The 27,942-nt window shown below is 49.1% G+C and overlaps 1 protein-coding gene across 1 annotated transcript in view; it reads right to left on the bottom strand.

Annotated features, from left to right (window-relative positions):
• Positions 1-27,942, bottom strand: part of adamtsl5 (ADAMTS like 5) — a 74,843-nt gene that overhangs the window by 23,709 nt on the left and 23,192 nt on the right. Inside the window, exons 4-7 of the mRNA XM_055921810.1 lie at positions 27,439-27,499; positions 26,047-26,152; positions 25,452-25,579; positions 194-314 (exon numbers count right to left, since the gene is read on the bottom strand). Of these exons, the coding sequence (XP_055777785.1) occupies positions 194-314; positions 25,452-25,579; positions 26,047-26,152; positions 27,439-27,499 (416 nt within the window). The remainder of the gene's footprint in view (positions 1-193; positions 315-25,451; positions 25,580-26,046; positions 26,153-27,438; positions 27,500-27,942) is intronic.

The raw sequence follows: 27,942 nt of genomic DNA, 5'->3' as shown, positions 1-27,942 counted from the left end.
AGCATCCCTGTGGAACGCTTTCAACACCTTGTAGAGTCCATGCCCGACAGATTGAGGCTGTTCTGAGGGCAAAGGGGGGTGCAACCAAATATTAGGAAGTTTGTAATGTTTTGTACATTCAGTGTGTCAGCCTTTGACATTTTGTTTGCTCTGTCTATGCTTCGGGGTTGTGTGTGTGTGTGCGCATGTGTACCTGCTCCCTGTGCATTCTGGTACACACTCCTGTGGTGTAGACAGGTGGAGTTCTGTCCTCCACACACCATACAGGCATCCTCCTGCTGGTCCGAGCCCAGGATCAGGTCACAGCCCGGTGTCTGCACAACACAGAAAACACATAGGCAACGTTCAGACAACACACAGGCAACGTTCATATAACTTACAGGCAACGTTCAGACAACACAGAAAAAGACAACACAGACACAATGAACATAAAACCAGACACACATAACAGACAAAGCAACAAAAAAAATCAAGGCTGAAAACCAAATACAGCACACCGAGATACCACCTGAAAACCAAATACAGCACCCCGAGATACCACCTGAAAACCAAATACAGCACCCCGAGATACCACCTGAAAACCAAATACAGCACCCTGAGATACCACCTGAAAACCAAATACAGCACCCCGAGATACCACCTGAAAACCAAATACAGCACCCCGAGATACCACCTGAAAAACAGAGCAGCACCAACTGCTGATGGACTTGTAGACTCAGTGAAATGCCACAAGCAGCACCGCAGATATTGAGATGAGCGAGATGCAAGACTTCACTCTCACACAGTCACACACAGCATCTGCGTATGTGCATGGGTTCTCTTTACACTTTTACAACGTGGGAGCCACGGGAACCAAAATGGCTGAGAATTTGTGCCTCGACCCACTCTGCTGTTTACTTTCTGCATTTATATCATATCGCTGAGTCTACCTTTAAGGGACGATCACTCCGGGTACCTGATTAGACTGGACAGGCTCTTTTACTATGCCTCAGACAAACAGCTTTATGACTGGTTTTTCATCATGACACATTCACACCACGTCAGGGAGTTCGGAGTCGGTAATCCTTTGGCAGAAAGAGCCTATGGAAAAGTCAAGTTGTTTTCTCCTTTCTCTGTAAAAGTGGGACTGACCTCTGACCCCGGCTTGGGCAGGCTGACCCCCAATATATCAGTCCAGGCCTAAAGTTCAGGGGTGATGATTGGCAGGTCAAAGGTCCCATAATAAGTCAGGGGTGTGTCATGTAAACAGGGAGCCCTTCCCCCTACGGCATAATTGCAGTAATCGTAAAGCAATTCTAGTTGAGGGGTGCAGGATTTCTAAAATACCACAGACCTCAGAAGGCTTCAGAATAATTCTGAACAGGAAGTAGTGCATGTAGATAGTACCAGACCAACATTTCTTAGAAGATGGTGACCTAGTGATGGAGGTAAGTTGAAGATGTGGATGTCTTTTTCCACTACATAAAAGGACAAGGGGCACAGTACTAATTAACTATGTCCATGTAGTTAGATGTTGCTCAATGGTGAACATCCCCACTGTCTCTGTTGAAGCAAGTTCCACACTGTCTCTGTTGAAGCAAGTTCCACACCGTCTCTGTTGAAGCATGTTCCAAACCGTCTCTGAAGCATGTTCCACACTGTCTCTGTTGAAGCATGTTCCACTCTCCTTCCACACTGTCTCTGTTGAAGCAAGTTCCACACTGTCTCTGTTGAAGCAAGTTCCACACCGTCTCTGTTGAAGCAAGTTCCAAACTGTCTCTGTTGAAGCAAGTTCCACACCGTCTCTGTTGAAGCATGTTCCACACCGTCTCTGAAGCATGTTCCACACTGTCTCTGTTGAAGCATGTTCCACTCTCCTTCCACACTGTCTCTGTTGAAGCATGTTCCACACCGTCTCTATTGAAGCATGTTCCACACCGTCTCTGTTGAAGCATGTTCCACACTGTCTCTGTTGAAGCATGTTCCACACTGTCTCTGTTGAAGCATGTTCCACACTGTCTCTGTTGAAGCATGTTCCACACTGTCTCTGTTGAAGCATGTTCCACTCTCCTTCCACACTGTCTCTGTTGAAGCATGTTCCACTCTCCTTCCACACTGTCTCTGTTGAAGCATGTTCCATTCTCCTTCCACACTGTCTCTGTTGAAGCATGTTTCACTCTCCTTCCACACTGTCTCTGTTGAAGCATGTTCCACTATCCTTCCACACTGTCTCTGTTGAAGCATGTTCCACTCTCCTTCCACACTGTCTCTTGTTGAAGCATGTTCCACACTGTCTCTGTTGAAGCATGTTCCACTCTCCTTCCACACTGTCTCTGTTGAAGCATGTTCCACTCTCCTTCCACATTGTCTCTGTTGAAGCATGTTCCACTCTCCTTCCACACTGTCTCTGTTGAAGCATGTTCCACTCTCCTTCCACACTGTCTCTGTTGAAGCATGTTCCACTCTCCTTCCACATTGTCTCTGTTGAAGCATGTTCCACTCTCCTTCCACACTGTCTCTGTTGAAGCATGTTCCACTCTCCTTCCACATTGTCTCTGTTGAAGCATGTTCCACTCTCCTTCCACATTGTCTCTTGTTGAAGCATGTTCCACACTGTCTCTGTTGAAGCATGTTTCACTCTCCTTCCACACTGTCTCTGTTGAAGCATGTTCCACTCTCCTTCCACATTGTCTCTTGTTGAAGCATGTTCCACACTGTCTCTGTTGAAGCATGTTCCACTCTCCTTCCACACTCTCTGTTGAAGCATGTTTCACTCTCCTTCCACACTGTCTCTGTTGAAGCATGTTCCACTATCCTTCCACACTGTCTCTGTTGAAGCATGTTCCACTCTCCTTCCACACTGTCTCTTGTTGAAGCATGTTCCACACTGTCTCTGTTGAAGCATGTTCCACTCTCCTTCCACACTGTCTCTGTTGAAGCATGTTCCACTCTCCTTCCACATTGTCTCTGTTGAAGCATGTTCCACTCTCCTTCCACACTGTCTCTGTTGAAGCATGTTCCACTCTCCTTCCACACTGTCTCTGTTGAAGCATGTTCCACTCTCCTACCACACTGTCTCTGTTGAAGCATGTTCCACTCTCCTTCCACATTGTCTCTTGTTGAAGCATGTTCCACACTGTCTCTGTTGAAGCATGTTTCACTCTCCTTCCACACTGTCTCTGTTGAAGCAAGTTCCACACCGTCTCTGTTGAAGCATGTTCCACACCGTCTCTGAAGCATGTTCCACACTGTCTCTGTTGAAGCATGTTCCACTCTCCTTCCACACTGTCTCTGTTGAAGCATGTTCCACACCGTCTCTATTGAAGCATGTTCCACACCGTCTCTGTTGAAGCATGTTCCACACTGTCTCTGTTGAAGCATGTTCCACACTGTCTCTGTTGAAGCATGTTCCACACTGTCTCTATTGAAGCATGTTCCACACTGTCTCTGTTGAAGCATGTTCCACTCTCCTTCCACACTGTCTCTGTTGAAGCATGTTCCACACTGTCTCTGTTGAAGCATGTTCCACTCTCCTTCCACACTGTCTCTGTTGAAGCATGTTCCATTCTCCTTCCACACTGTCTCTGTTGAAGCATGTTTCACTCTCCTTCCACACTGTCTCTGTTGAAGCATGTTCCACTATCCTTCCACACTGTCTCTGTTGAAGCATGTTCCACTCTCCTTCCACACTGTCTCTTGTTGAAGCATGTTCCACACTGTCGCTGTTGAAGCATGTTCCACTCTCCTTCCACACTGTCTCTGTTGAAGCATGTTCCACTCTCCTTCCACACTGTCTCTGTTGAAGCATGTTCCACTCTCCTTCCACACTGTCTCTGTTGAAGCATGTTCCACTCTCCTTCCACATTGTCTCTGTTGAAGCATGTTCCACTCTCCTTCCACACTGTCTCTGTTGAAGCATGTTCCACTCTCCTTCCACATTGTCTCTGTTGAAGCATGTTCCACTCTCCTTCCACACTGTCTCTGTTGAAGCATGTTCCACTCTCCTTCCACACTGTCTCTGTTGAAGCATGTTCCACTCTCCTTCCACATTGTCTCTTGTTGAAGCATGTTCCACACTGTCTCTGTTGAAGCATGTTTCACTCTCCTTCCACACTGTCTCTGTTGAAGCATGTTCCATTCTCCTTCCACATTGTCTCTTGTTGAAGCATGTTACACACTGTCTCTGTTGAAGCATGTTCCACTCTCCTTCCACACTCTCTGTTGAAGCATGTTTCACTCTCCTTCCACACTGTCTCTGTTGAAGCATGTTCCACTATCCTTCCACACTGTCTCTGTTGAAGCATGTTCCACTCTCCTTCCACACTGTCTCTTGTTGAAGCATGTTCCACACTGTCTCTGTTGAAGCATGTTCCACTCTCCTTCCACACTGTCTCTGTTGAAGCATGTTCCACTCTCCTTCCACATTGTCTCTGTTGAAGCATGTTCCACTCTCCTTCCACACTGTCTCTGTTGAAGCATGTTCCACTCTCCTTCCACACTGTCTCTGTTGAAGCATGTTCCACTCTCCTACCACACTGTCTCTGTTGAAGCATGTTCCACTCTCCTTCCACATTGTCTCTTGTTGAAGCATGTTCCACACTGTCTCTGTTGAAGCATGTTTCACTCTCCTTCCACACTGTCTCTGTTGAAGCATGTTCCACTCTCCTTCCACACTGTCTCTGTTGAAGCATGTTCCACTCTCCTTCCACACTGTCTCTGTTGAAGCATGTTCCACTCTCCTTCCACACTGTCTCTGTTGAAGCATGTTCCACTCTCCTTCCACACTGTCTCTGTTGAAGCATGTTCCACTCTCCTTCCACACTGTCTCTGTTGAAGCATGTTCCACTCTCCTTCCACACTGTCTCTGTTGAAGCATGTTCCACTCTCCTTCCACATTGTCTCTTGTTGAAGCATGTTCCACACTGTCTCTGTTGAAGCATGTTCCACTCTCCTTCCACACTGTCTCTATTGAAGCATGTTCCACTCTCCTTCCACACTGTCTCTGTTGAAGCATGTTCCACTCTCCTTCCACACTGTCTCTGTTGAAGCATGTTCCACTCTCCTTCCACACTGTCTCTGTTGAAGCATGTTCCACACTGTTTCTGTTGAAGCATGTTCCACTCTCCTTCCACACTGTCTCTGTTGAAGCATGTTCCACTCTCCTTCCACACTGTCTCTTGTTGAAGCATGTTCCACTCTCCTTCCACACTGTCTCTGTTGAAGCATGTTCCACAATGTCCCTGTTGAAGCATGTTTCACTCTCCTTCCACACTGTCTCTGTTGAAGCATGTTCCACAATGTCCCTGTTGAAGCATGTTCCACTCTCCTTCCACACTGTCTCTGTTGAAGCATGTTCCACACTGTCTCTGTTGAAGCATGTTTCACTCTCCTTCCACACTATCTCTGTTGAAGCATGTTCCACTCTCCTTCCACACTGTCTCTGTTGAAGCATGTTCCACTCTCCTTCCACACTGTCTCTGTTGAAGCATGTTCCACTCTCCTTCCACACTGTCTCTGTTGAAGAATGTTCCACTCTCCTTCCACATTGTCTCTTGTTGAAGCATGTTCCACACTGTCTCTGTTGAAGCATGTTTCACTCTCCTTCCACACTGTCTCTGTTGAAGCATGTTCCACACTGTCTCTGTTGAAGCATGTTCCACTCTCCTTCCACACTGTCTCTGTTGAAGCATGTTCCACTCTCCTTCCACACTGTCTCTTGTTGAAGCATGTTCCACTCTCCTTCCACACTGTCTCTGTTGAAGCATGTTCCACAATGTCCCTGTTGAAGCATGTTTCACTCTCCTTCCACACTGTCTCTGTTGAAGCATGTTCCACAATGTCCCTGTTGAAGCATGTTCCACTCTCCTTCCACACTGTCTCTGTTGAAGCATGTTCCACACTGTCTCTGTTGAAGCATGTTTCACTCTCCTTCCACACTATCTCTGTTGAAGCATGTTCCACTCTCCTTCCACACTGTCTCTGTTGAAGCATGTTCCACTCTCCTTCCACACTGTCTCTGTTGAAGCATGTTCCACTCTCCTTCCACACTGTCTCTGTTGAAGAATGTTCCACTCTCCTTCCACATTGTCTCTTGTTGAAGCATGTTCCACACTGTCTCTGTTGAAGCATGTTTCACTCTCCTTCCACACTGTCTCTGTTGAAGCATGTTCCACACTGTCTCTGTTGAAGCATGTTTCACTCTCCTTCCACACTATCTCTGTTGAAGCATGTTCCACTCTCCTTCCACACTGTCTCTGTTGAAGCATGTTCCACTCTCCTTCCACACTGTCTCTGTTGAAGCATGTTCCACTCTCCTTCCACACTGTCTCTGTTGAAGCATGTTCCACTCTCCTTCCACACTGTCTCTGTTGAAGCATGTTCCACTCTCCTTCCACATTGTCTCTTGTTGAAGCATGTTCCAAACTGTCTCTGTTGAAGCATGTTTCACTCTCCTTCCACACTGTCTCTGTTGAAGCATGTTCCACTCTCCTTCCACATTGTCTCTTGTTGAAGCATGTTCCACACTGTCTCTGTTGAAGCATGTTCCACTCTCCTTCCACACTGTCTCTGTTGAAGCATGTTTCACTCTCCTTCCACTGTAACGGAGATCCTCCTCCTCTCCCTCTTCGGAAAAGGAGGAGTATTGAGGGAACCAAGGTGCAGCGAAGTTTGAATACATATTTATTAAACAAGACGAAAAACGAACTACACTTGAAATGATACAAAATAACAAAACGATGTAGACAGACCTGAACAAACGAACTTACATATACACGAAGCACGCTGACACAGGAACAGACTACATAAACGCACGAAACAAACCGAAACAAACCGTATACAGTTCCGTATGGTGCAAACATAACACAAACACGGAAGACAATCACCCACAAACAAACAGTGAGAACGCCCTACCTAAATATGACTCTTAATTAGAGGAAAACGCAAACCACCTGCCTCTAATCAAGAGCCATACCAGGTAACCCAAAACCAACATAGAAACAGATAACATAGACTGCCCACCCAAAACACATGCCCTGACCATAAACACATAAAAAACAAAATAAAACAGGTCAGGACTGTTACAGAACCCCCCCCCCTCAAGGTGCGAACGCCGGGCGCACCAGCACAAAGTCCAGGGGAGGGTCTGGGTGGGCAGTTGACCACAGTGGTGGCTCCGGCTCTGGACGCTGTCCCCACACCACCATAGTCACTCCCCTCTTCTGTCTACCCCTTCTAATGACCACCCTAAAACTCACATCCCCTAAATAAACGGCCAGCACCAGGAGAAGGGGCAGCACCGGGACAAGGGGCAGCACCGGGACAAGGGGCAGCACCGGGACAAGGGGCAGCACCAGGATAAAGACCAGCACCGGGATAAAGACCAGCACCGGGACAAGGGGCAGCACCGGGACAAGGGGCAGCACCGGGACAAGGGGCAGTACCGGGACAAGGGGCAGTACCGGGACAAGGGGCAGCACCGGGACAAGGGGCAGCACCGGGACAAGGGGCAACACCGGGACAAGGGGCAGGTCCCGGCTGATAAACTCTGGCAGATCCTGGCTGAAGGACTCTGGCAGGTCTATGCAGGCTGACGGCTCTCGACGCTCATGGCAGGCTGACGGCTCTCGACGCTCATGGCAGGCTGACGGCTCTCGACGCTCATGGCAGGCTGACGGCTCTCGACGCTCATGGCTCTCTGACGGCTCTGGCTGCTCATGGCTCTCTGACGGCTCTGGCTGCTCATGGCTCTCTGACGGCTCTGGCTGCTCATGGCTCTCTGACGGCTCTGGCAGCTCATGGCTCTCTGACGGCTCTGGCTGCTCATGGCTCTCTGACGGCTCTGGCTGCTCATGGCTCGCTGGCGGCTCTGGCAGATCCTGTCTGGTTGGCGGCTCTGGCAGATCCTGTCTGGTTGGCGGCTCTGGCAGATCCTGTCTGGTTGGCGGCTCTGGCGGATCCTGTCTGGCTGACGGCTCTAGCGGCTCCTGTCTGGCTGACGGCTCTAGCGGCTCCTGTCTGGCTGACGGCTCTAGCGGCTCCTGTCTGGCGGATGGCTCTGTAGGCTCATGGCAGACGGGCCGCTTTGCAGGCTCATGGCAGACGGGCGGCTTTGCAGGCTCCTGGCAGACGGATGGCTCAGACGGCGCTGGGGAGACGGATGGCTCAGATGGCGCTGGGGAGACGGATGGCTCAGATGGCGCTGGGGAGACGGATGGCTCAGATGGCGCTGGTGAGACGGATGGCTCTGGCCGGATACGGCGCACTGTAGACCTGGTGCGTGGTGCCGGAACTGGAGGCACCGGGCTAAGGATAAGCCCCTTCCTACTAGTGCGGGGAGCAGGGACAGGGCACACGGCATTCTCAAAGCCCACTCTATACCTGATGCGAGGTACCGGCACTGGTGACACCGGGCTGAGGACAAGCACATCAGTATTAGTAGGGGGAGAAGATACAGTGTGTTTAGGGCTCTGGAGACGCACAGGTGGCTTAGTGCGTGGTGCCGGAACTGGAGGCACCGGGCTAGATACACGCACTACAGGGAGAGTGCGTGGAGGAGGAACAGGGCTCAGGATACGCACTGGTAGCCTAGTGGGTAGTGTAGACACTGTAGGTACTAGGAGGTGGCGCCGGAAATACCGGACCGTGGAGGCGTACTGGCACTCTTGAGCATTGAGCCTGCCCAACCTTACCTGGTTGAATACTCCCGGTTGCCCGACCAGTGCGGGGAGGTGGAATAACCCGCACCGGGCTATGTAGGCGAACCGGGGAAACCATGCGTAAGGCAGGTGCCATGTATGCCGGCCCGAGGAGACGCACTGGAGACCAGACGCGTTGAGCCGGCCTCATGACACCTGGCTCAATACCCAATCTAGCCCTACCAGTGCGGGGAGGTGGAATAACCCGCACTGGGCTATGCACTCGTACAGGAGACACCGTGCGCTCTACTGCGTAACACGGCGCCTGCCCGTACTCCCGCTCTCCACGGTAAGCCTGGGAAGTGGGCGCAGGTCTCCTACCTGCCCTTGGCCCACTACCTCCTAGCCCCCCCCCAAGAAATTTTTGGGAGTTACTTACGGGCTTTTTTGGCTTCCGTGCCAGACGCGTTCCCTCATAGCTCCGGTTCCTCTCCCCGGTAGCCTCTGCTCTCCTCAGTGCCTCCAGCTGTTCCCATGGGAGGCGATCCCTACCAGCCAGGATCTCCTCCCAAGTGTAGCAACCCTTTCCGTCCAATATATCGTCCCATGTCCATTGCTCCTTCTTCTCCTGTCCTTTACTCCGTTGACTCCGCTGCTTGGCTCTGGTATGGTGGGTGATTCTGTAACGGCGATCCTCCTCCTCTCCCTCTTCGGAAAAGGAGGAGTATTGAGGGAACCAAGGTGCAGCGAAGTTTGAATACATATTTATTAAACAAGACGAAAAACGAACTACACTTGAAATGATACAAAATAACAAAACGATGTAGACAGACCTGAACAAACGAACTTACATATACACGAAGCACGCTGACACAGGAACAGACTACATAAACGCACGAAACAAACCGAAACAAACCGTATACAGTTCCGTATGGTGCAAACATAACACAAACACGGAAGACAATCACCCACAAACAAACAGTGAGAACGCCCTACCTAAATATGACTCTTAATTAGAGGAAAACGCAAACCACCTGCCTCTAATCAAGAGCCATACCAGGTAACCCAAAACCAACATAGAAACAGATAACATAGACTGCCCACCCAAAACACATGCCCTGACCATAAACACATAAAAAACAAAATAAAACAGGTCAGGACTGTTACATCCACACTGTCTTTGTTGAAGCATGTTCCACTCTCCTTCCACACTGTCTCTGTTGAAGCATGTTCCACTCTCCTTCCACACTGTCTCTGTTGAAGCATGTTCCACTCTCCTTCCACACTGTCTCTGTTGAAGCATGTTCCACTCTCCTTCCACACTGTCTCTGTTGAAGCATGTTCCACTCTCCTTCCACACTGTCTCTGTTGAAGCATGTTCCACTCTCCTTCCACATTGTCTCTTGTTGAAGCATGTTCCACACTGTCTCTGTTGAAGCATGTTCCACTCTCCTTCCACACTGTCTCTGTTGAAGCATGTTCCACTCTCCTTCCACACTGTCTCTGTTGAAGCATGTTCCACTCTCCTTCCACACTGTCTCTGTTGAAGCATGTTCCACTCTCCTTCCACACTGTCTCTGTTGAAGCATGTTCCACAATGTCTCTGTTGAAGCATGTTCCACACTGTTTCTGTTGAAGCATGTTCCACTCTCCTTCCACACTGTCTCTGTTGAAGCATGTTCCACTCTCCTTCCACACTGTCTCTTGTTGAAGCATGTTCCACTCTCCTTCCACACTGTCTCTGTTGAAGCATGTTCCACAATGTCCCTGTTGAAGCATGTTTCACTCTCCTTCCACACTGTCTCTGTTGAAGCATGTTCCACAATGTCCCTGTTGAAGCATGTTCCACTCTCCTTCCACACTGTCTCTGTTGAAGCATGTTCCACACTGTCTCTGTTGAAGCATGTTTCACTCTCCTTCCACACTATCTCTGTTGAAGCATGTTCCACTCTCCTTCCACACTGTCTCTGTTGAAGCATGTTCCACTCTCCTTCCACACTGTCTCTGTTGAAGCATGTTCCACTCTCCTTCCACACTGTCTCTGTTGAAGCATGTTCCACTCTCCTTCCACATTGTCTCTTGTTGAAGCATGTTCCACACTGTCTCTGTTGAAGCATGTTTCACTCTCCTTCCACACTGTCTCTGTTGAAGCATGTTCCACACTGTCTCTGTTGAAGCATGTTTCACTCTCCTTCCACACTATCTCTGTTGAAGCATGTTCCACTCTCCTTCCACACTGTCTCTGTTGAAGCATGTTCCACTCTCCTTCCACACTGTCTCTGTTGAAGCATGTTCCACTCTCCTTCCACACTGTCTCTGTTGAAGCATGTTCCACACTGTCTCCTTCCACACTGTCTCTGTTGAAGCATGTTCCACTCTCCTTCCACATTGTCTCTTGTTGAAGCATGTTCCAAACTGTCTCTGTTGAAGCATGTTTCACTCTCCTTCCACACTGTCTCTGTTGAAGCATGTTCCACTCTCCTTCCACATTGTCTCTTGTTGAAGCATGTTCCACACTGTCTCTGTTGAAGCATGTTCCACTCTCCTTCCACACTGTCTCTGTTGAAGCATGTTTCACTCTCCTTCCACTGTAACGGAGATCCTCCTCCTCTCCCTCTTCGGAAAAGGAGGAGTATTGAGGGAACCAAGGTGCAGCGAAGTTTGAATACATATTTATTAAACAAGACGAAAAACGAACTACACTTGAAATGATACAAAATAACAAAACGATGTAGACAGACCTGAACAAACGAACTTACATATACACGAAGCACGCTGACACAGGAACAGACTACATAAACGCACGAAACAAACCGAAACAAACCGTATACAGTTCCGTATGGTGCAAACATAACACAAACACGGAAGACAATCACCCACAAACAAACAGTGAGAACGCCCTACCTAAATATGACTCTTAATTAGAGGAAAACGCAAACCACCTGCCTCTAATCAAGAGCCATACCAGGTAACCCAAAACCAACATAGAAACAGATAACATAGACTGCCCACCCAGAACACATGCCCTGACCATAAACACATAAAAAACAAAATAAAACAGGTCAGGACTGTTACAGAACCCCCCCCTCAAGGTGCGAACGCCGGGCGCACCAGCACAAAGTCCAGGGGAGGGTCTGGGTGGGCAGTTGACCACGGTGGTGGCTCCGGCTCTGGACGCTGTCCCCACACCACCATAGTCACTCCCCTCTTCTGTCTACCCCTTCTAATGACCACCCTAAAACTCACATCCCCTAAATAAACGGCCAGCACCAGGAGAAGGGGCAGCACCGGGACAAGGGGCGGCACCGGGACAAGGGGCAGCACCGGGACAAGGGGCAGCACCGGGACAAGGGGCAGCACCGGGACAAGGGGCAGCACCAGGATAAAGACCAGCACCGGGATAAAGACCAGCACCGGGATAAGGGGCAGCACCGGGACAAGGGGCAGCACCGGGACAAGGGGCAGTACCGGGACAAGGGGCAGCACCGGGACAAGCGGCAGCACCGGGACAAGGGGCAGCACCGGGACAAGGGGCAACACCGGGACAAGGGGCAGGTCCCGGCTGATAAACTCTGGCAGATCCTGGCTGAAGGACTCTGGCAGGTCTATGCAGGCTGACGGCTCTCGACGCTCATGGCAGGCTGACGGCTCTCGACGCTCATGGCAGGCTGACGGCTCTCGACGCTCATGGCAGGCTGACGGCTCTCGACGCTCATGGCAGGCTGACGGCTCTCGACGCTCATGGCTCTCTGACGGCTCTGGCTGCTCATGGCTCTCTGACGGCTCTGGCTGCTCATGGCTCTCTGACGGCTCTGGCTGCTCATGGCTCTCTGACGGCTCTGGCAGCTCATGGCTCTCTGACGGCTCTGGCTGCTCATGGCTCTCTGACGGCTCTGGCTGCTCATGGCTCGCTGGCGGCTCTGGCAGATCCTGTCTGGTTGGCGGCTCTGGCAGATCCTGTCTGGTTGGCGGCTCTGGCAGATCCTGTCTGGTTGGCGGCTCTGGCAGATCCTGTCTGGCTGACGGCTCTAGCGGCTCCTGTCTGGCTGACGGCTCTAGCGGCTCCTGTCTGGCTGACGGCTCTAGCGGCTCCTGTCTGGCTGACGGCTCTGTAGGCTCATGGCAGACGGGCGGCTTTGCAGGCTCATGGCAGACGGGCGGCTTTGCAGGCTCCTGGCAGACGGATGGCTCAGACGGCGCTGGGGAGACGGATGGCTCAGATGGCGCCGGGGAGACGGATGGCTCAGATGGCGCTGGGGAGACGGATGGCTCAGATGGCGCTGGTGAGACGGATGGCTCTGGCCGGATACGGCGCACTGTAGACCTGGTGCGTGGTGCCGGAACTGGAGGCACCGGGCTAAGGATAAGCCCCTTCCTACTAGTGCGGGGAGCAGGGACAGGGCACACTGCATTCTCAAAGCCCACTCTATACCTGATGCGAGGTACCGGCACTGGTGACACCGGGCTGAGGACAAGCACATCAGGATTAGTAGGGGGAGAAGATACAGTGTGTTTAGGGCTCTGGAGACGCACAGGTGGCTTAGTGCGTGGTGCCGGAACTGGAGGCACCGGGCTAGATACACGCACTACAGGGAGAGTGCGTGGAGGAGGAACAGGGCTCAGGATACGCACTGGTAGCCTAGTGCGTAGTGTAGACACTGTAGGTACTAGGCTGGGGCGGGGAGGTGGCGCAGGAAATACCGGACCGTGGAGGCGTACTGGCACTCTTGAGCATTGAGCCTGCCCAACCTTACCTGGTTGAATACTCCCGGTTGCCCGACCAGTGCGGGGAGGTGGAATAACCCGCACCGGGCTATGTAGGCGAACCGGGGAAACCATGCGTAAGGCAGGTGCCATGTATGCCGGCCCGAGGAGACGCACTGGAGACCAGACACGTTGAGCCGGCCTCATGACACCTGGCTCAATACCCAATCTAGCCCTACCAGTGCGGGGAGGTGGAATAACCCGCACTGGGCTATGCACTCGTACAGGAGACACCGTGCGCTCTACTGCGTAACACGGCGCCTGCCCGTACTCCCGCTCTCCACGGTAAGCCTGGGAAGTGGGCGCAGGTCTCCTACCTGCCCTTGGCCCACTACCTCCTAGCCCCCCCCCAAGAAATTTTTGGGAGTTACTTACGGGCTTTTTTGGCTTCCGTGCCAGACGCGTTCCCTCATAGCTCCGGTTCCTCTCCCCGGTAGCCTCTGCTCTCCTCAGTGCCTCCAGCTGTTCCCATGGGAGGCGATCCCTACCAGCCAGGATCTCCTCCCAAGTGTAGCAACCCTTTCCGTCCAATATATCGTCCCATGTCCATTGCTCCTTCTTCTCCTGTCCTTTACTCCGTTGACTCCGCTGCTTGGCTCTGGTATGGTGGGTGATTCTGTAACGGCGATCCTCCTCCTCTCCCTCTTCGGAAAAGGAGGAGTATTGAGGGAACCAAGGTGCAGCGAAGTTTGAATACATATTTATTAAACAAGACGAAAAACGAACTACACTTGAAATGATACAAAATAACAAAACGATGTAGACAGACCTGAACAAACGAACTTACATATACACGAAGCACGCTGACACAGGAACAGACTACATAAACGCACGAAACAAACCGAAACAAACCGTATACAGTTCCATATGGTGCAAACATAACACAAACACGGAAGACAATCACCCACAAACAAACAGTGAGAACGCCCTACCTAAATATGACTCTTAATTAGAGGAAAACGCAAACCACCTGCCTCTAATCAAGAGCCATACCAGGTAACCCAAAACCAACATAGAAACAGATAACATAGACTGCCCACCCAAAACACATGCCCTGACCATAAACACATAAAAAACAAAATAAAACAGGTCAGGACTGTTACATCCACACTGTCTTTGTTGAAGCATGTTCCACTATCGTTCCACACTGTCTCTGTTGAAGCATGTTCCACTCTCCTTCCACACTGTCTCTTGTTGAAGCATGTTCCACACTGTCTCTGTTGAAGCATGTTCCACTCTCCTTCCACACTGTCTCTGTTGAAGCATGTTCCACTCTCCTTCCACATTGTCTCTGTTGAAGCATGTTCCACTCTCCTTCCACACTGTCTCTGTTGAAGCATGTTCCACTCTCCTTCCACACTGTCTCTGTTGAAGCATGTTCCACTCTCCTTCCACATTGTCTCTTGTTGAAGCATGTTCCACACTGTCTCTGTTGAAGCATGTTCCACTCTCCTTCCACACTGTCTCTGTTGAAGCATGTTCCACTCTCCTTCCACACTGTCTCTTGTTGAAGCATGTTCCACACTGTCTCTGTTGAAGCATGTTCCACTCTCCTTCCACACTGTCTCTGTTGAAGCATGTTCCACTCTCCTTCCACATTGTCTCTGTTGAAGCATGTTCCACTCTCCTTCCACACTGTCTCTGTTGAAGCATGTTCCACTCTCCTTCCACACTGTCTCTGTTGAAGCATGTTCCACTCTCCTTCCACACTGTCTCTGTTGAAGCATGTTCCACACTCCTTCCACATTGTCTCTTGTTGAAGCATGTTCCACGCTGTCTCTGTTGAAGCATGTTTCACTCTCCTTCCACACTGTCTCTGTTGAAGCATGTTCCACTCTCCTTCCACACTGTCTCTGTTGAAGCATGTTCCACTCTCCTTCCACACTGTCTCTGTTGAAGCATGTTCCACTCTCCTTCCACACTGTCTCTGTTGAAGCATGTTCCAATCTCCTTCCACATTGTCTCTGTTGAAGCATGTTCCACTCTCCTTCCACACTGTCTCTGTTGAAGCATGTTCCACTCTCCTCCCACACTGTCTCTGTTGAAGCATGTTCCACTCTCCTTCCACATTGTCTCTTGTTGAAGCATGTTCCACACTGTCTCTGTTGAAGCATGTTTCACTCTCCTTCCACACTGTCTCCGTTGAAGCATGTTCCACTCTCCTTCCACATTGTCTCTTGTTGAAGCATGTTCCACACTGTCTCTGTTGAAGCATGTTCCACTCTCCTTCCACACTGTCTCTGTTGAAGCATGTTCCACTCTCCTTCCACACTGTCTCTGTTGAAGCATGTTCCACTCTCCTTCCACACTGTCTCTGTTGAAGAATGTTCCACTCTCCTTCCACACTGTCTCTGTTGAAGCATGTTCCACAATGTCTCTGTTGAAGCATGTTCCACACTGTCTCTGTTGAAGCATGTTCCACTCTCCTTCCACACTGTCTCTGTTGAAGCATGTTCCACTCTCCTTCCACACTGTCTCTTGTTGAAGCATGTTCCACTCTCCTTCCACACTGTCTCTGTTGAAGCATGTTCCACTCTCCTTCCACACTGTCTCTGTTGAAGTATGTTCCACTCTCCTTCCACACTGTCTCTGTTGAAGCATGTTCCACTCTCCTTCCACATTGTCTCTGTTGAAGCATGTTCCACTCTCCTTCCACACTGTCTCTGTTGAAGCATGTTCCACTCTCCTCCCACACTGTCTCTGTTGAAGCATGTTCCACTCTCCTTCCACATTGTCTCTTGTTGAAGCATGTTCCACACTGTCTCTGTTGAAGCATGTTTCACTCTCCTTCCACACTGTCTCCGTTGAAGCATGTTCCACTCTCCTTCCACATTGTCTCTTGTTGAAGCATGTTCCACACTGTCTCTGTTGAAGCATGTTCCACTCTCCTTCCACACTGTCTCTGTTGAAGCATGTTCCACTATCCTTCCACACTGTCTCTGTTGAAGCATTTTCCACAATGTCTCTGTTGAAGCATGTTCCACACTGTCTCTGTTGAAGCATGTTCCACTCTCCTTCCACACTGTCTCTGTTGAAGCATGTTCCACTCTCCTTCCACACTGTCTCTTGTTGAAGCATGTTCCACTCTCATTCCACACTGTCTCTGTTGAAGCATGTTCCACTCTCCTTCCACACTGTCTCTGTTGAAGCATGTTCCACACTGTCTCTGTTGAAGCATGTTCCACAATGTCCCTGTTGAAGCATGTTCCACTCTCCTTCCACACTGTCTCTGTTGAAGCATGTTCCACACTGTCTCTGTTGAAGCATGTTCCACAATGTCTCCTTCCACACTGTCTCTTGTTGAAGCATGTTCCACACTGTCTCTGTTGAAGCATGTTCCACTCTCCTTCCACACTGTCTCTGTTGAAGCATGTTCCACTCTCCTTCCACATTGTCTCTGTTGAAGCATGTTCCACTCTCCTTCTACACTGTCTCTGTTGAAGCATGTTCCACTCTCCTTCCACACTGTCTCTGTTGAAGCATGTTCCACTCTCCTACCACACTGTCTCTGTTGAAGCATGTTCCACTCTCCTTCCACATTGTCTCTTGTTGAAGCATGTTCCACACTGTCTCTGTTGAAGCATGTTTCACTCTCCTTCCACACTGTCTCTGTTGAAGCATGTTCCACTCTCCTTCCACACTGTCTCTGTTGAAGCATGTTCCACTCTCCTTCCACACTGTCTCTGTTGAAGCATGTTCCACTCTCCTTCCACACTGTCTCTGTTGAAGCATGTTCCACTCTCCTTCCACACTGTCTCTGTTGAAGCATGTTCCACTCTCCTTCCACACTGTCTCTGTTGAAGAATGTTCCACTCTCCTTCCACACTGTCTCTGTTGAAGCATGTTCCACTCTCCTTCCACACTGTCTCTGTTGAAGCATGTTCCACACTGTCTCTGTTGAAGCATGTTCCACTCTCCTTCCACACTGTCTCTGTTGAAGCATGTTCCACACTGTCTCTGTTGAAGCATGTTCCACTCTCCTTCCACACTGTCTCTGTTGAAGCATGTTCCACTCTCCTTCCACACCGTCTCTGTTGAAGCATGTTCCACAATGTCCCTGTTGAAGCATGTTTCACTCTCCTTCCACACTGTCTCTGTTGAAGCATGTTCCACAATGTCCCTGTTGAAGCATGTTCCACTCTCCTTCCACACTGTCTCTGTTGAAGCATGTTCCACACTGTCTCTGTTGAAGCATGTTTCACTCTCATTCCACACTATCTCTGTTGAAGCATGTTCCACTCTCCTTCCACACTGTCTCTGTTGAAGCATGTTTCACTCTCCTTCCACACTATCTCTGTTGAAGCATGTTCCACTCTCCTTCCACACTGTCTCTGTTGAAGCATGTTCCACTCTCCTTCCACACTGTCTCTGTTGAAGCATGTTCCACTCTCCTTCCACACTGTCTCTGTTGAAGCATGTTCCACTCTCCTTCCACACTGTCTCTGTTGAAGCATGTTCCACTCTCCTTCCACATTGTCTCTTGTTGAAGCATGTTCCACACTGTCTCTGTTGAAGCATGTTTCACTCTCCTTCCACACTGTCTCTGTTGAAGCATGTTCCACTCTCCTTCCACATTGTCTCTTGTTGAAGCATGTTCCACACTGTCTCTGTTGAAGCATGTTCCACTCTCCTTCCACACTGTCTCTGTTGAAGCATGTTTCACTCTCCTTCCACACTGTCTTTGTTGAAGCATGTTCCACTATCCTTCCACACTGTCTCTGTTGAAGCATGTTCCACTCTCCTTCCACACTGTCTCTTGTTGAAGCATGTTCCACACTGTCTCTGCTGAAGCATGTTCCACTCTCCTTCCACACTGTCTCTGTTGAAGCATGTTCCACTCTCCTTCCACATTGTCTCTGTTGAAGCATGTTCCACTCTCCTTCCACACTGTCTCTGTTGAAGCATGTTCCACTCTCCTTCCACACTGTCTCTGTTGAAGCATGTTCCACTCTCCTTCCACACTGTCTCTGTTGAAGCATGTTCCACTCTCCTTCCACATTGTCTCTTGTTGAAGCATGTTCCACACTGTCTCTGTTGAAGCATGTTTCACTCTCCTTCCACACTGTCTCTGTTGAAGCATGTTCCAATCTCCTTCCACACTGTCTCTGTTGAAGCATGTTCCACTCTCCTTCCACACTGTCTCTGTTGAAGCATGTTCCACTCTCCTTCCACACTGTCTCTGTTGAAGCATTTTCCACTCTCCTTCCACATTGTCTCTGTTGAAGCATGTTCCACTCTCCTTCCACACTGTCTCTGTTGAAGCATGTTCCACTCTCCTTCCACATTGTCTCTTGTTGAAGCATGCTCCACACTGTCTCTGTTGAAGCATGTTTCACTCTCCTTCCACACTGTCTCCGTTGAAGCATGTTCCACTCTCCTTCCACATTGTCTCTTGTTGAAGCATCTTCCACACTGTCTCTGTTGAAGCATGTTCCACTCTCCTTCCACACTGTCTCTGTTGAAGAATGTTCCACTCTCCTTCCACACTGTCTCTGTTGAAGCATGTTCCACAATGTCTCTGTTGAAGCATGTTCCACATTGTCTCTGTTGAAGCATGTTCCACTCTCCTTCCACACTGTCTCTGTTGAAGCATGTTCCACTCTCCTTCCACACTGTCTCTTGTTGAAGCATGTTCCACTCTCCTTCCACACTGTCTCTGCTGAAGCATGTTCCACTCTCCTTCCACACTGTCTCTGTTGAAGCATGTTCCACAATGTCCCTGTTGAAGCATGTTTCACTCTCCTTCTACACTGTCTCTGTTGAAGCATGTTCCACAATGTCCCTGTTGAAGCATGTTCCACTCTCCTTCCACACTGTCTCTGTTGAAGCATGTTCCACACTGTCTCTGTTGAAGCATGTTTCACTCTCCTTCCACACTATCTCTGTTGAAGCATGTTCCACTCTCCTTCCACACTGTCTCTGTTGAAGCATGTTCCACTCTCCTTCCACACTGTCTCTGTTGAAGCATGTTCCACTCTCCTTCCACACTGTCTCTGTTGAAGCATGTTCCACACTGTCTCTGTTGAAGCATGTTCCACTCTCCTTCCACACTGTCTCTGTTGAAGCATGTTCCACACTGTCTCTGTTGAAGCATGTTCCACACTGTCTCTGTTGAAGCATGTTCCACTCTCCTTCCACACTGTCTCTGTTGAAGCATGTTCCACTCTCCTTCCACACTGTCTCTTGTTGAAGCATGTTCCACACTGTCTCTGTTGAAGCATGTTCCACTCTCCTTCCACACTGTCTCTGTTGAAGCATGTTCCACTCTCCTTCCACACTGTCTCTGTTGAAGCATGTTCCACACTGTCTCTGTTGAAGCATGTTCCACTCTCCTTCCACACTGTCTCTGTTGAAGAATGTTCCACTCTCCTTCCACACTGTCTCTGTTGAAGCATGTTCCACAATGTCTCTGTTGAAGCATGTTCCACAATGTCTCTGTTGAAGCATGTTCCACATTGTCTCTGTTGAAGCATGTTCCACTCTCCTTCCACACTGTCTCTGTTGAAGCATGTTCCACTCTCCTTCCACACTGTCTCTTGTTGAAGCATGTTCCACTCTCCTTCCACACTGTCTCTGTTGAAGCATGTTCCACTCTCCTTCCACACTGTCTCTGTTGAAGTATGTTCCACAATGTCCCTGTTGAAGCATGTTCCACTCTCCTTCCACACTGTCTCTGTTGAAGCAAGTTCCACAATGTCCCTGTTGAAGCATGTTCCACTCTCCTTCCACACTGTCTCTGTTGAAGCATGTTCCACACTGTCTCTGTTGAAGAATGTTTCACTCTCCTTCCACACTATCTCTGTTGAAGCATGTTCCACTCTCCTTCCACACTGTCTCTGTTGAAGCATGTTCCACTCTCCTTCCACACTGTCTCTGTTGAAGCATGTTCCACTCTCCTTCCACACTGTCTCTGTTGAAGCATGTTCCACACTGTCTCTGTTGAAGCATGTTCCACACTGTCTCTGTTGAAGCATGTTCCACTCTCCTTCCACACTGTCTCTGTTGAAGCATGTTCCACACTGTCTCTGTTGAAGCATGTTCCACTCTCCTTCCACACTGTCTCTGTTGAAGCATGTTCCACACTGTCTCTGTTGAAGCATGTTCCACACTGTCTCTGTTGAAGCATGTTCCACTCTCCTTCCACACTGTCTCTGTTGAAGCATGTTCCACTCTCCTTCCACACTGTCTCTTGTTGAAGCATGTTCCACACTGTCTCTGTTGAAGCATGTTCCACTCTCCTTCCACACTGTCTCTGTTGAAGCATGTTCCACTCTCCTTCCACACTGTCTCTGTTGAAGCATGTTCTTCTGCTGTGCTCTAAGGGTTATATGTGGTTAGGCAGCAGTAGTCTAACACTATGACCAGCTAACTCTAACCATTCTATAGAGAGGCCGGTGCTGTCCGGATGCTTGGAAAGACACCAGTGGCCCCAATGTACCTTCTGTGACAGAGAGTTCACACACAGATATGCACTCACACATGCATGCACACACACGGGAAAGTCCATGTACACACAAACCTGCCCTATTTTGTATAGTATTTGAAAGTATTTACTTGGATATACCACAGAGGCACAAAGAGGGACTGGTGACAAGGGAAGCTGGTGAGTGATGGAGGAGAGAAGAAAAGAGGGGAGACATGGAGAGACAAGACAAGGTGAGGAGAGAATAGGAGAGACATGAAGAGGAGAGACATAAATAGGAGAGACGCGGAGAGGAGAGACATGAAGAGGAGAGACGTGGAGAGACAATGAGAGGAGAGACGTGGAGAGGAGAGAATAGGAGAGCCGTGGAGAGGAGAGACATGAATAGGAGAGACGTGGAGAGGAGAGAATAGGAGAGACGTGGAGAGACGACGAGAGGAGAGAATAGGAGAGACGTGAAGAGGAGAGACATGAAGAGGAGAGACGCGGAGAGGAGAGACATGAAGAGGAGAGACGCGGAGAGGAGAGACATGAAGAGGAGAGACGCGGAGAGGAGAGACATGAAAAGGAGAGACGCGGAGAGGAGAGACATGAAGAGGAGAGACGCGGAGAGGAGAGACATGAAGAGGAGAGACATGAAGAGGAGAGACGCGGAGAGGAGAGACATGAAGAGGAGAGACGCGGAGAGGAGAGACATGAAAAGGAGAGACGCGGAGAGGAGAGACATGAAGAGGAGAGACGCGGAGAGGAGAGACATGAAGAGGAGAGACATGAAGAGGAGAGACGCGGAGAGGAGAGACATGAAGAGGAGAGACATGAAGAGGAGAGACGTGGAGAGGAGAGACATGAAGAGGAGAGACGTGGAGAGGAGAGACGTGAAGAGGAGAGACGTGAAGAGGAGAGACGTGAAGAGGAGAGACATGAAGAGGAGAGACATGAAGAGGAGAGACGTGAAGAGGAGATACGTGGAGAGGAGAGGCGTGGAGAGGAGAGACATGGAGAGGAGAGACGTGGAGAGGAGAGACGTGGAGAGGAGAGACGTGGAGAGGAGAGACGCGGAGAGGAGAGACGTGGAGAGGAGAGACGTGGAGAGGAGAGACGTGGAGAGGAGAGACATGAAGAGGAGAGACATGAAGAGGAGAGACGTGGAGAGGAGAGAAGAAAAAAGAGAGATGAGAGGAGAAAAACAACCCTACAAAGCACTTTGAAGCCTGGTGAAAAGCATCGTATAAATAGAAATCATTATTATAATAATTATTATATTAAACACTCAGAGAGAGAAGATTTTTTTACATTTGAAATGTAACCTTATTTAACCAGGCTAGTCAGTTAAGAACAAATTCTTATTTACAATGACGGCCTACCGGGGAACAGTTGGTTAACTGCCTTGTTCAGGGGCGACACATTTTTATCTTATCTCCAGATTCAAGTGGGCCTTGTGTGTGTGTGTGTGTCTCCGTCTGTGTGTGTCTGTGCGCATGCACGTGTGCGTGCGTGTGTGTGTGTAAAGGGGTCATTTGCTTGCTACACCCCAGTCAGATTACAATCTGTATGTTCCTCCTGGAGTGCAGAGAAAACCAATCAAGTGGGAGGTTCTAGAGCAGAGACCAGCAATCTAGGAAACATATAATTATCTACCCCTCACACACACACAGTGAATCTGTGTACGCAACAGTATATGAATCAACACAACAAGCTACCTGAGTGCATGAGGCACTCTTTACTGTACACACACACACACACACACACACACACACACACACACACACACACACACACACACACACACACACACACACACACACACACACACACACACACACACACACACACACACACACACACACACACACACACACACACACACACACACACAATATTTAGTCCAGGCTGCTATGTGTAGTGTGGGCCTGAACTCAATCTGTGTCACGCCGCCTTCCAGACCAGCTGGACTCTACATCTGCTTCCTGTCCTAGACCACGCCTCCTGGGACCTCAGACAGTTTAGGGCCACCGCTGACCTCACGCCCCAGAAATCCACTCATACACATCAACTCACACAAAGACTTATAAGCACACACACAGACATAAAGACCAACATGCTAATGTTCACACTCCTACACTTCTCTGCAGACAGACAGACAGACAGACAGACAGACAGACAGACAGACAGACAGACGTTTGATTTTGGGATTTGATAGAGGACCATAATGTACTAATGACCAAAGCCTCAACCTCAGGGGAGAGAATTGAATTTCCAATCATCTCCATCTGCTGGAGTGTGTGTGGGGGATGAGAGAACCCTATTATTGAGGTGTGTGTGGGGGATGAGAGAACCCTATTACTGAGGTGTGTGTGGGGGATGAGAGAACCCTATTACTGAGGTGTGTGTGGGGGGGATGAGAGAACCCTATTATTGAGGTATGTGTGGGGGATGAGAGAACCCTATTACTGAGGTGTGTGTGTGGGGGTTGAGAGAACCCTATTACTGAGGTGTGTGTGTGGGGGGGATGGGAGAACCCTATTACTGAGGTGTGTGTGGGGGATGAGAGAACCCTATTACTGAGGTGTGTGTGGGGGGGGGGGGGATGAGAGAACCCTATTACTGAGGTGTGTGTGTGTGGGGGTTGAGAGAACCCTATTACTGAGGTGTGTGTGGGGGATGAGAGAACCCTATTACTGAGGTGTGTGTGTGGGGGGGTTGAGAGAACCCTATTACTGACGTGTGTGTGGGGGGGGGTTGAGAGAACCCTATTACTGAGGTGTGTGTGGGGGATGAGAGAACCCTATTACTGAGGTGTGTGTGTGTGGGGGTTGAGAGAACCCTATTACTGACGTGTGTGTGTGGGGGGGTTGAGAGAACCCTATTACTGACGTGTGTGTGTGGGGGGGTTGAGAGAACCCTATTACTGACGTGTGTGTGTGGGGGATGAGAGAACCCTATTACTGAGGTGTGTGTGGGGGATGAGAGAACCCTATTACTGAGGTGTGTGTGTGTGGGATGAGAGAACCCTATTACTGAGGTGTGTGTGTGGGATGAGAGGACCCTATTACTGAGGTGTGTGTGAGAGTGTGTGTCCCTGAAAGGGCTCCTCATGCATCCCTTGTTGCATTGTTCCATATACACAGAGCAACAACATGTTTGTGTGAGAGTGTGTGTCCCTGAAAGGGCTCCTCATGCATCCCTTGTTGCATTGTTCCATATACACAGAGCAACAACATGTTTGTGTCTGTGTGTGTGTCTTTCTCTGCTGCTTGAACACTCCATCCCTGTCCTGCAGGAACCACTTAGGTTGAGAATTCCGTGGCGAAGGGCCAGAGCTTAGAGTTTGGGGCCTCTGCTTTGACCCTCAGAACACACACACACACACACACGGAATTTATGGGCCTAGAGTAACATTCTGTTGACGCTGTTTGTACATTCTGTTTCTTAGAGCGCAGAAAGTACCATTAATTAGTGTTCTCTTATCAAAACTTCATGAATCCAGCTTTGACTAAACATAAATTAGTTATAAAAGAAAGCCACAAGGAATATCAGCCCTTGACATTTATTTTGCTCTGTCTATCCTTTAGAGGATGTGTTTGTGTGTGTGTGTGTGTGTGTGCGGGGGGGGGGGGGGGGGGGGGGTGCTCTGACAAGTGCACTCTGGTCCTAACGCACAGGATGAGTAAACTACTCCTAAGGGAACCAGAGGAAATGGTCAACACAGTCCCAATACTGTCCAGACAAGAGACAGTCCCAATACTGTCCAGACAAGAGACAGTCCCAATACTGTCCAGACAAGAGACAGTCCCAATACTGTCCAGACAAGAGACAGTCCCAATACTGTCCAGACAAGAGACAGTCCCAATACTGTCCAGACAGAGACAGTCCCAATACTGTCCAGACAAGAGACAGTCCCAATACTGTCCAGACAAGAGACAGTCCCAATACTGTCCAGACAAGAGACAGTCCCAATACTGTCCAGACAGAGACAGTCCCAATACTGTCCAGACAGAGACAGTCCCAATACTGTCCAGACAAGAGACAGTCCCAATACTGTCCAGACAAGAGACAGTCCCAATACTGTCCAGACAAGAGACAGTCCCAATACTGTCCAGACAGAGACAGTCCCAATACTGTCCAGACAAGAGACAGTCCCAATACTGTCCAGACAAGAGACAGTCCCAATACTGTCCAGACAAGAGACAGTCCCAATACTGTCCAGACAGAGACAGTCCCAATACTGTCCAGACAAGAGACAGTCCCAATACTGTCCAGACAAGAGACAGTCCCAATACTGTCCAGACAGAGACAGTCCCAATACTGTCCAGACAGAGACAGTCCCAATACTGTCCAGACAAGAGACAGTCCCAATACTGTCCAGACAAGAGACAGTCCCAATACTGTCCAGACAAGAGACAGTCCCAATACTGTCCAGACAAGAGACAGTCCCAATACTGTCCAGACAAGAGAGAGTCCCAATACTGTCCAGACAGAGACAGTCCCAATACTGTCCAGACAGAGACAGTCCCAATACTGTCCAGACAGAGAGAAAGGGGATGCAAGAGTGAGAGTGTGTGCTTTCGATTCCGGTACTGCCTGACACACACACATAGTGAGACCACCTCTCTGCATAGTGGACACACACACACAAAATTGTCACTCACCAAGCATTTTCCGTTGACACACACATCTCCAGGCTCTTTACTGCAGGCAGTGCCGTCCAGGACACGACCAAAGTTGTAGTAGAAGTTGTGACCCTGGGCCAGGCAGCTCAGCTCACACGGGTTAGAACCTTAGGTTAGGAGGTGGTATTACGAGACAATGCAAACATACACATATAAACAACCTCCTCACAGACAGACATTACCTCTCACATACGACTAAACATTACAGTTACTAGAAAGTTGGGGTAGTCACGTTACTGGCTATTCTAGGCTATTATCTCTTAGCCCTAGTACTGCAGTACAGGGTTTAAAAAAACGCTACATTTTAATTGATGGAAGGAGGTAACTAGTTGCAGGTGGAGGACAGATGGGAATGGAATGAGGTAGGAGAACGGGGAAGGAAGTAGGAAAGGGGGGGAGTAGTGTTGGGGGTAGGGTGCAGAGGGGAAAGGGTGAAACAGGTCAGTGGAGAGTATGGACTGAACTCATAATACAGATGTGGCCAAATGACAAGCAGATTTCCCAATGGACACATGCCACATTTAGTGTGTGCACACGCACACAAACACACACACACACACCATGCCTCACCGACCTCCATGGAAGGTGGTCCATCTGTAACTGTTTCCAGCCACCAGCGGTCTGTCGTTGTAGGCAGAACACTGCATCTCCCTGAAGTCCTCTGAGCCCCCAGCACACCCCTGCAGCAGACAGATACATACAGTAGAGACCTGGTTACCCAGTGCTATGCACTCACACATGCATGCCTCAACACACCTCACCACCTTATGTTAATATGTTTAATATACTGTAACCAATACTGACTCACTGTCTAAACACACATGTACACACCCATACATCTGACATAGAGGACCCTCACCGTATACCTTCCAAGTAAACCAACGTCTTGGACGGTATATCTTCAAGATGATATACCATGAAAATATACTATTCACTGAGGGTGGAGACGAAAACTCTGTTGTATCTATCTATTTATGGCCTCAGAAGTATTTCTACTGTTCATATAGTATCAGGAGCTCAACTTGTGTACAATGGAGTGACAGGTTCATGTTTTCAGTGAAACTGATCACGCCCAGACAGCATACCTGCTTAGTTAAATATAGTAACAGCATAGTTCACATTCACTGAACCAACTTTGTTATCAGCCCTGAAGCACACTTAGCTTATCGTTTCAAAATGTTTGACAACAATACGAAAGTCTGCATCGACCATTCTGTATAGAAATCCATCATTCAAAAGTTGTGATTCTGATTACACTTTTTTTTTAAGGAGAACAGATGTATTTTCCCCTTGGGTTTGGTTATTCTTAGACAGTGAAGAAAGGCAGAAAGCAGAAAGGGATGATGAAGGGTTGAACGTGACTTTGGGGCGGAGCAGGAATCGAGCCCTTGTGTCTCGGGGGAAAGTGTGAATGGTGGTCTGCAGTAGACAGCACATGACAACAAGTCACACTTACAACCAGATTGTAACACATAGTGGAATCTCAAACTCCAAAAAAAAGCAACAAGTGACAAATGATAGGTTACAAATTCCTGTCATACACACAAGGCTGACGCAGGGTTCCAGATCTGTTTGTGATTTAGCCAACTCCTCGTTCTGTTGTGTTTATCCATTATCTTGCCAGCGTGTCATGTAGGCCTATGGCAGGAGTCAGAGGAGTTGGTACTTCAACAGATGAGACCAGGGACCTGTTAATTAGACTAAAGGGACTTCCTGGACTCATCCTAAACAAAATGCTCCTTTAAATGTTCCTTTCCAAAATGTTTTAAAACGTTTTCCATTGCGTGCCGTACACAAGCTTGACACTCAGTTGGCTGCATGATATTCTGGATGTTGTATTGGGCCAGTAGGTCTTGGCATGATATTCTGGATGTTGAATTGGGCCAGTAGGTCTTGGCATGATAGACATGTGCAAATACAGTATACTGGTTTCTCTGTGCGGTGATGTCATCATGTTGACACATACCTTGGTGTTGCAGATCTTGTATTGTCTGGGGTCTCCTGAACATGGTCCGCCAACTGGGTTCCTGGGACAGAAGGGGGGGGGGGGGGGGGGGCGGGGGGCTTTGCCTGAAAGTTTCCTTTTGCAACGGGGGGAGACTCGGTATTTGCTGGAAATTAACATTTCTAATATATATGAACACCAAAGTTAAACACGCAGCTGACCAAATTACGTGAGATTTTACTTCTGCTTTAACAGAGATTACTGTAAGCCTACTGAACACAGGGATGAGCCTCCAGCCAAATGTTTTTATTTGAGAAGTAGTAAATCTGACTGGGGCCATTGTGGTCAAAATGTTAAAGGCCCTGTCCAGTTAAAAACTAGATTTTTCTATGTTTTATATTTCCTCAAAATAAGGTTGGAATAATACTGTGAAATTGTGAAAATTATGATAATGCACTTTTAGTTTAAGACCCGACACTTATGGCCACACTAAATAAGGCCACTGGTCATCCCATTACAGAGATC

The sequence above is a fragment of the Salvelinus fontinalis genome, chromosome 4 (genome assembly GCF_029448725.1).
Source record: "Salvelinus fontinalis isolate EN_2023a chromosome 4, ASM2944872v1, whole genome shotgun sequence".
Taxonomy (NCBI): domain Eukaryota; kingdom Metazoa; phylum Chordata; class Actinopteri; order Salmoniformes; family Salmonidae; genus Salvelinus; species Salvelinus fontinalis.
The sequence above is the reverse complement of the archived record's forward strand: the minus strand, read 5'-3'. Positions and strand labels throughout refer to the sequence as shown.